The 9951-nt window shown below is 36.6% G+C and overlaps 2 protein-coding genes across 2 annotated transcripts; both read left to right on the top strand.

Moving 5' to 3' along the window:
- Positions 1 to 1317: 1317 nt before the first annotated feature.
- On the top strand, positions 1318 to 2259 carry LOC109436916 (olfactory receptor 51V1). Its single transcript, XM_019715796.2, has one exon. It carries the CDS (start codon positions 1324 to 1326, stop codon positions 2257 to 2259), a length of 936 nt encoding a protein of 311 aa, XP_019571355.2. The 5' UTR covers positions 1318 to 1323.
- A 4607-nt stretch (positions 2260 to 6866) lies between these two features.
- Positions 6867 to 9676, top strand: LOC109436915 (olfactory receptor 52B2). Its single transcript, XM_074337079.1, has 2 exons — positions 6867 to 6879; positions 8715 to 9676. Exons 1-2 carry the CDS (start codon positions 6867 to 6869, stop codon positions 9674 to 9676), a joined length of 975 nt encoding a protein of 324 aa, XP_074193180.1.
- Positions 9677 to 9951: the final 275 nt, after the last annotated feature.

Genomic DNA, 9951 nt, shown 5'->3' with positions numbered 1-9951 from the left:
GTAATACATTGAAGGACCTTTAACAAGTTTTGAAGAGTAAAAAAAAAACGTGCAATTTTTTTCTATAAGAATAAAGAAGATAAGTGACAAGAATGTATCTCTAGGGAATATAAATTTTAGGAGAAAATGAGAATACTTTGAACTACAGAAGAAATTGTTGAGAAAGGATAGATTTATTTTCACAGAAGAAGCCGAGTAATGGACACAAAAAGACGATGGAAATTTGGTCAAATATTTTCAATGTAGTTCTAGTGGTTGTGGTAAAAATACATCTATCCTGAATTGTAACATTTTTATTCCCTCAGATAATTGTCCAAGTCTTTTCACTCAAGTTTTATTTATTTTCTTCCTTGAATCAGATATATAATATTGTGACTTGGGTATTTAACTATATTATTATAAGTCTTTTAAAATTTTCATTGTTACTACATCATTTTCATTGTTAGAATACTTATATGTGTTTATATGTGTGTTTATTTTATATTATATTCCATACTTGATTGTAAGTTCCAAGAGAACAGAGACATGATAAACTCTATTCATTGCTTCAATGTTGATCATGCATACAGGGCTTATGAATAAATGAGTGATTGAATTAATGAATGAGCTACCCCCAAAACTGTCTTGCCATTGGAATAAGTGTTGTTTATATAATTTAGTTTGATGATGTAAATATATATGTTGTAGATTTAGATATTATAGCTATAGAGAGTAGAAGACAGATTGTGACTCTTAGAATATTTTTCTGCTATTAGCACCTCATGCCTGGTCTAATAGGCAAGTTTTCTATCACTGCAAAAAAAAATTTTCCCAGCAGAACTTTGCACTTGCATCACGCACCAGGAGGGAATAGGCATCTCCCAGGAGACTGGGTCCACCTGGCTCACAATCCTCTTCATTCCTTCCTCATAAATCTGAGCGTTCTGACGCCCTGTGCCATAAGTACTGGTAACAAAGAGAGCATTCGTGAGGCTTACTCAGAGCAGCAGGGCAGCAGCAGCCCTACGCTTTCGATAACTTTAGTCACTGTCACTTGACGCGTGTGTGGTGACAGTGGCTGAGAGAGACTAAAAGTGAGTGAAGTTAATACTAATTTGCATCTACAACCTTTAAGACCTAACACCAAGGAGGTTTCCTATGAAATCATCTTGTGCTATAGCTTCTCCTACAGGCTTGAGCTGCCATGGGATTCTACAGTTAGCTTTACCTGTGCTATACTCCAAATAGCTGTGTTATACATGACTGTTCTCAAAGATAGCAGTTTAAACAAAACTGTGAATGAGTAAATATTTATCTGATCTTGGAAATTACATTCAAATATCTATGTCTGCTTCTTCTGCTATCAATTCCTCCATATTCATTCTCAGGGGGTTCCCTGGCCTAGGTCAGTACTATCCCTGGCTTTCAATTCCCTTCTCCACCATCTATGCCATGGTGCTTCTGGGAAACGGCCTGGTGCTGCACGTGATCCGGACGGAGCCAAGCCTGCACCAGCCCATGTTCTACTTCCTGGCCATGCTGGCCCTCACTGACCTGTGCATGGGGCTGTCCACAGTGCATACGGTGCTGGGGATCCTGTGGGGGCTCAGCCAGGAAGTCAGCCTGGATGCCTGCATTGCACAGACTTATTTTGTCCATGGTCTCTCCTGCACAGAGTCTGGAGTCCTTCTTGCCATGGCCTTTGATCGCTTTACTGCAATCTGCAATCCTCTGAGATATACAGGTATCCTGACTAATAGGAGAATCATTCATTTCATGGTGAGCATTGTGATGAGAAGTGCTGTGTCTATTCTTCCTGTCATCATTCGTTTGAAGTTCTTCCATTACTGCTGCCCCCATAACCTCTCTCACTCTTTCTGCCTGCACCAGGACCTACTCAGGCTGGTCTGCTCTGACATCCGCTTCAACAGCTTCTATGCCCTGGCTCTGGTCGTTTGTACCTTGCTGTTGGATGCTGTTCTTATTCTCATCTCCTATGTTTTCATCTTGCAGACAGTGTTGGCAATCGCATCGCGGGAAGAGAGGCTCAAGTCTTTACAAACCTGTGTTTCCCACATCTGTGCTGTCTTGGTTTTTTATATTCCCATCATTGGTCTCACTATGGTGCACCGCTTTGGGAAGCATCTCTCTCCTTTGGTTCACGTCCTTATGGGCAATATTTATATTCTCTTTCCACCCATGATGAATCCAATCATCTACAGTGTGAAGACTGAGCAGCTCCGAAGGAGGATGAAGAAGTGGTTTTCTTCAAAAATGTAGTGAAAACCTTTGAATTTTATCAGTAAAAATGTTTTAAGGTCAAAAGAATAATACTAGTTCCCATGTGTGCAACAATGTAAAATTTTAATCATATTTTCTGCAAATTTTTGTTTGTATGAGGATTTGAGTATTAAAGAATTTAAGTATCTTGCTGAGGTGATAGAAGCAAATTTTGCCAATACACATTCCAGAAAAGGTTTCTGAAAATCTGCTAGAAGATAATCATAGCTATTATGGATATGACAGCAAGTGTCTTTGCATTTTATTGACATATTCTTTTAGTATGGTTGTCATGAAAATTTTGTTACCCTGAGTTCATCAATATTTTCATTCCATTTAGAAACACCTCTGTCTAAAATTTTGGAAGCATGCCTGCCTATATTTTGACTTTCAAAGTAATGATGTTTATACCATATATGATGCAGTGAAATTGGGCTTCTCTCATTCCTAGAGATGAGGTGAATAACTGTGATGTTAAAACTATGATGCTGAGCCTTCCCTCTACTATATTCCTTTTTTTTCTCATTAGTGTTGTAATGTGAGTCCATTTAATGAATTTTGGGATAAAAAGACTTATAATCTCTCTATTCCAAAGAGTTTTCTCCTTAATTTCTTTCCAGGCTTGAAGATATGTATTGTTTCATATAATTTTTCATTCTGCAAAGTTTTCACACATATTATATCACTAACATTTTTTTCATGGCATTATAAGTTCTTCATAAATTCTGCAGGAAAAGAGTTTAGAAATGATTGCAAAAGCACAATTGAGAAAGATGGTGGCGGCCTCTCTTAGCATAATGGTTGTGGGAATAGAAATATAGTATAGAGATTAATGATATTTAGGATATATAAACACACCTTAATAACTGATTGAGGGTTGGTGAACAGAGAGTGGTTTCATAGTTGATGCTTAGGTTTCTTACTTATGAAGTCAAGTTGATGGTGTGTCATTCAATGAGATAGTGACCCAAAAAGAGCATTGTTTACATAACGGGATAGTGGAACCTACATTGAACACTCTAAGTTTGAGGTATATGTGGAACATAACGTATAGAAATACATTAAAAATCTTAAGTATTCCCAGTGTTTCCGACACAGTTAGACACTGCTAAGGTACAGAAAAATGAGAGAACAAAACTAATACTTTGCCTTCCTTATGGCGAGATGATACATACAAGAAATATTAAGTATATATCTACATTTACAGTGATGATAAATGTCATTATTAAGAATAAAGAGTGCAGTGATAGCCTAATGGGGGAATGTAACTTTAGCGTACAGAGAATATGAGTAATGGCTTCCCTGAGAAAATGGTATGTAGTTAAGATTTGAAGATTGAGGATAAATAACCTGGAAAATATAAAAAGAAAAGTTTTCAGGCAAAACAGAAGAAGGAAAGAAAGGTTGAAAATACATTGGATTGTATAAAAAATAGGTGAACAAGTGACTAGGAAACTTCAGGTGTAAATGTTGAAAAGTAGACAGAAATGGGATTATGAAAGATGAGATTTTGATTTAGTTTTAATTCTTAGGACAATATACAACCACTTATGAATTGCAATTAGAATGCCGAAATAATCAAACATGTATTTTAAAAACAAAATGCTATATATAGATGATGCATTACAGAAATGTACACTTGAAACATATATAATTTTGCTAACCAATGTCACCCCATTAAAAATGGCTATCATCAATAAATCAACAAACTACAAGTGCTGGTGAGGATGTGGAGAAAATGGAACCCTTGTGCACTGTTGGTGGGATTGCAGACTGGTGCAGCCACTATAGAAAACAGTATGGAGGCATCTCAAAAATTTGAAAATGGAACTAACTTATGATCCAGCAATTCCACTCCTAGGTATCTATCTGGAGAAATCCAAAACTCTAATGCAAAACAATTTATGCACTCTTATGTTTATTGCAACACTATACATAATAGCCAAGACATGGAAACAACCAAAATGCCCAGCGGTAGACGACTGCATTAAGAAACGGTGGTACATTTATACAATGGAGTATTACGTAGCCATAAAAAAGAAAGAAATCTTACCATTTGCAACAACATGGATGGACCTAGACAACATTGTGTTAAGGGAAATAAGTCAGAGAAAGACAAATACCATTTGATCTCACTTATATGTGGAATCTAAAGAAAAGAATAAGTGAATAAACTAATCAGAAACAGTTTCGGAGACACAGAGGAAAAACTGAGGGTTGCTAGATGGGAGGGTGGGTGGGGATAAGGGGGAAGGTGAGAGGATTAGAAAGCAGTCAGTAACCACAAGATTGCCACGGGGTTACGAAAGTTAATTTGGGGAATGTGATCAATAATGTTGTAAAGATTTTGTAGGGTATCCGATGGACACTTGTCTCGTTAGGGAGACCACCTCAGGGATGATGTAGATGCCTGATCACTGCACTCTACACCTGAAGCTGAAGCTGAACAATAAAGAATGTTAACTACAAGTTTATATATATACACACACACACACACACACACACACACACACACACACACACACACATATACATATGTATGTATATACTTACCAGAAGCAGAGTACAGCATTAGGAATAGAGACAATGGAAATGTAATGGCTCTGTGCGATGTCAGAGGGATAGTGGATGGGGGAGGAGTGTTGACACAGTGTGAGAGATATAAATGATAAACGTCTAACTATTACTTTGTTTTGTGCACCTGAAACTAATAAATTTTTTAAAATAAATAAAAACTGAAATTTTCTATCAAAAAAAAAAGCCTGTGTGGAATTCTATTATGTGGATACACAGTAATTTAGTTAACTGAACATTTCGTTATTTGTAATTTTTTCACTTATAAACAATATTGCCATGAAGATTTCTGTTCAAAGATATAATTAAATTCTTAGGGTAAAATTCTGGAAGTGGATCAGTTGGTCAAAGATTTTAAATATTTTTTTTCTAACTGTGACAGTGTTGATTTTATTTTTATTTTCTTTAAAAATAGTTTATTTTATATTAAATTTTTTATTTTACGTTTTTAATTAAAGTTTATTGGGGATGACACTTGTTAGTACATTTACACAGGTTTCAGGTGTACAATTCTATAATACATTGTATATTGCAGTGAGTGTTCACCATCCAGTGAAATAGACTTTGATGCCTGCCTCATCAAAATGTTCTTCATCTATGTTTTTACCTTAATGGAGTCAGTCATCCTCTTTACCATGGCTCTTGACTGCTATGTGGCCATCTCCAACACACTCATGTACACAACTATTTTTGTTTGTTTGTTTGGGTTTTTTTTTTGTTGTTGTTTTTTTAGTTTCAGGTGAACAAACCCATAGTTTCAGTTTCAGGTGAACAGCCCCAACCCATAGTAAAGGGCCCACACTTATTTTGGCAGTGGTGGAATTTGTCAAAACAGTAGTGTACCCTGCAGTGGATGATGTAGGTGCCTGACCACTGCAGCACACAGTACTGTTTTGACAAATTCCACCATTGCCAAGATAAGTATGGCCCTTTGCTATAGGATGTGGCTGTCATCTACTCAGGAACCTTTCTTATTAAGTGACTGAGGTTTTGAAAGGATAATGTGCTCTCCCACTCACACTGCCCACACACGTAGTTATGATCGAGCTCTCCTGTTCTGACCAGAGCACCAATAGTGTCTATGGTCTTATCCTCATTTTCATCACCTTTGGAGTAGACTCCATACTCGTTCCCTTTTTTCACTCTGTCACTCTGTCACTGTGCTAGACATTGCCTCCTGGAAAGAACAATTCAAGGCCCTTAACACTTGTGTTGTCCACATCTGTACTGTGCTGATGGTCTGTGTCCCTATGCTGAGGATATCCATTACTTATCACTTTGGGAAACATGTTGCACCCATGGTGCATATTATCATGGAGATATATATACACACATACAAACACATACATATACATACATACACATGCATACATATTTCAGAGTTTAGAAATACATGAGGGTACACATATAATTATTTTTGAAAATAAAATTACATATGAAAACAGCCTGCATTGATTTACACCTTCGGTTACTGAGTAGCATCATAATTATTTATCTCCACTAAAGAAATCTTATTTTCCTGGTATTCTCTAACATTTGCAATAAGTTTCTCTCACTTTTCTGGCTATTCCATGTTTAATGAGTCAAGTTTTGTTTTCTCCACAAGTATGCATTATCCATTAAACTCCTTCTAATTACTAGTAAGTTTGTATTTTTCCTTAATTTTATCATGTATAAGCAACACCAAAAATCAGGGCTTATAACCATAGCTTATATACTCCTCTCCTAATTAAGGTGCTGCATCCATATACATGAATTGTTATTATGAAAGACAAATACTGACTGTGAGTCTCAGGTGTTAAAGCAGTCACTTAGTATGTAAAATACCCAAAAGATTTCTTGGCCCAGAGGTGATGCCTTGAGTTTTTATAAATATTGAAGTACAATACAGATGAATATATACAATACAGAGAATATATCTTCTCTGAATTCTTATAAGCTACACGGTCAAACCTAAGAGTTAAGACCTAAGATTATCACTAAGAGGAAATTCAAGATCTGCCTTTTTATGTTCCTAAAGATTTTTAAAAACCATGTACCTAAAAGGTAAATTAGAATAATTTAAGGGTTAAAACTGTGGGTTATGCAATTAACATTCCTGGGTTTTAAAACAGGCTTTACATACTGATTAGAGATGTGACATTGGGGAAGTCCTTCGGTTCCTGAGTTCCCTCTATGTAAAACTGGGATACTAACAATAACCACTTCATATAGTAGTTGTGACAATTAGATTGGATGACCCATGCAAAGTGGTTAGAATAGCTTTTAGGAAAATGTTTAGCACATTGTAAGCAATGATAAATATTTGCAATTATTATTTTTACCAATACTGCTATATTGCCCACTCCTGTGCTGATATGTGGTATGTCTTATATTGAAATATGCTCGTTTTCTGTGCCTGGTGGTGCACAACAAAGCCAGGCACTGCTGGAAGACAACCAGATAAATGAAGCAAAGCCTCAGTCTTACAAGGCTAAAAAAAAAAAAAAAAAAGTGGTTATATTTTACAAAATAACCATTAAAAAAACCCTCTCTTTTGGAATTTCATTAAAAGCCACTTTGTCTATTCTATGTATTTGCCTTTTGATGAGAAATTTTGTCTTTTTCCTCATCTGAATTGTGAGAGAGAGAGAGAGAGAGAGAGAGAGAGAGAGAGAGAGAGAGAGAGAGGACAAGAAGACAGTGTGAGGGAGAATAAGATAGTGTTGATAATGTAAAAATGTGTCCTTTTCCTTGTTAAGGGTTGGTATATTTGAAAAGGATTTCAATTAACTGAAGGAATGATAGGAGGAGATCTTGAAATGCAATGTAGTTTTCCATCTACTTGACGGTGTGACAGCTCCACATGAAAACTGGAGCCAGGCAGATTCTAGATTTTGGTGGCTCTCTTCAGATGAAACAGCATTTATTATACATAACTTTGAAACTTCCTAAGATGTTCATTCAAAAATTGTTTATAACCATGCATGTTGCCTTTACTAAAAGTACTGTATTTGATTACAAACTTGACTAATTGAATTAATGTTTTGTGGGACTGATAATAAATAATTTTATATTTGAGGTGTCTCTTAAAGAAAAGCTACTTTTTACTTTATATTTATTTGATATATTAAAAGTAAGAATGGCTATTTTTAAAAAGTTGCTAAAGTTAGGTCTTGTTCTTTTGTTGATGAATGTGAAAATTGACCACTGTTCTGTAGAAATCTCTATCAATGATAGGTATTGATTAATTATGAGCCTTGACATTCTTCAATGACTTCCTTGTTCTGAGTGAGAACATTCTGTACTCTGAATTTTTATGCCTTTTTTAACTCCATTTCATGATCCTTAAGAGAGAGTGTTTATTAAGGTATAAATAATATTACAACTTTTGCATAACAGTTTAAATTTATGTTAATTCACCCATTACCTTCAAGAGTTCAAATGAGAGACAGATGAATAAAACGTTTTTTTTATTGTAGAAAAATTAAGCCAATGAAACATATTTCACACCTTCAAGATGGTAAACAAGAGTTAGACTCTTCATGGTAATTCCAGTTATGTATCAGTCTCCTAACGGACCTATCTCCTCCCATTAAGTTTGTACATTGAGTAATAGAATATTAATTCTCTCCTATCCACTGTTATCTTCTATCCACTGTTATGGAGGAAAAAGAAATAGAAAAATTAACATTTTTTAAATTTAAGAATTTATTATCAATTTAGAGGCAAAAACTATATAATAATACAGTTAAAAGTTTAAAACTTACATACGTAAATTATGTGGTTATCATACTTCATCATGCCAAAATTAATGTTTAGGACTTAGTTAGTATGAAGGAATAAATACTCATTTTCTACTATTGTTTACTCTAGCTCTTTTCTCTCTGTTTTTCATGTAGCAGATTTTGGCTATTTCTCTGTAACGACATCCAACGATACATCCACTCATCTCACAGCCTTTCTGCTGACTGGAGTCCCAGGATTAGAAGACTTCCAAATCTGGCTCTCCATTCCTTTCAGCTTCATGTACCTTTTAGCCCTAATAGGCAATGGCCTGGTTATGGCAGTAGTGGCCTGGGACAGGAACCTCCATGAACCCATGTATCTCTTCCTTGCCATGCTGGCACTCAATGATGTCCTCCTTTGTACTGTCACAGTGCCCAAAATGCTTCTTATCTTCTGGCAGGGCCCTTCCCTGTCAACATTTCCTGCATGTCTCACACAGATGTTTTTTGTTCATGCTTTGTTTCTCTCTGAATCTGCTGTTCTACTGGCCATGGCTTTTGATCGTTATGTGGCTATATGTGCACCACTCCACTATGCAACCCTACTTACAGGCTCTCTCATTAGCAAGGTGGCCCTGACTCTGGTGGCTCGGAGTGTGGCTGTAGTTACCCCTGGTGTCCTCCTCATTCTCCGTCTGCACTTCTGCCGGAGCCACATCATCCGCCATACCTACTGTGAGAACATGGGCATTGCCAAGTTGGCCTGCAATAGCATTACCCTTAATAGCGTTTATGGGCTCACTGCTGCTCTCCTCACCACAGGGCTGGACTTTGTTTTCATTTCGTTGTCCTACTGGGTAATCCTGAGAACAGTCTTCCGACTACCTTCTAGGGAGGCCCGGACAAAGGCCTTTGGAACCTGTGGAGCGCATATATGTGTCATCTTGATATTTTATACTCTGGCCTTCTTTTCTTTCTTTACCCATCGCTTTGGAAACCATGTGCCCAGGCATGCCCTTATCCTCCTGGCAAACCTCTACTTACTGGTGCCACCTACCATGAACCCCATTGTTTATGGGGTAAAGACAAAAGAGATAAGGATGCAAGTGCGAGGGCTTTGTAACCAACTAAAATGACCCATGCATTCTGAAGCAACAAGGAACGGGGGATTCCAGGATAGGGGACCAGGATTAAGTGTCATATCTATATTAATCTGGGCAGATCTATTTCCAGGACACCTAACCGATGGATAAAACTTAAAATATTCATATTTCTAAGTGCTATCTTCCTAACACTGGTAAACAGGAAACCAAAGGAACTGCTCAGGTTCCATCAAGGAATATCTCAGTTTATTAAGGTAATAATCAGTGGAATGTCGTTCTAACAGCGTAGGGGATTTAAATATCTTTTT

Source organism: Rhinolophus sinicus, linkage group LG06 (genome assembly GCF_036562045.2).
Source record: "Rhinolophus sinicus isolate RSC01 linkage group LG06, ASM3656204v1, whole genome shotgun sequence".
Lineage (NCBI taxonomy): Eukaryota > Metazoa > Chordata > Mammalia > Chiroptera > Rhinolophidae > Rhinolophus > Rhinolophus sinicus.
Note: the sequence above shows the minus strand (reverse complement) of the source record. Positions and strands in the feature narration are given on the sequence as shown.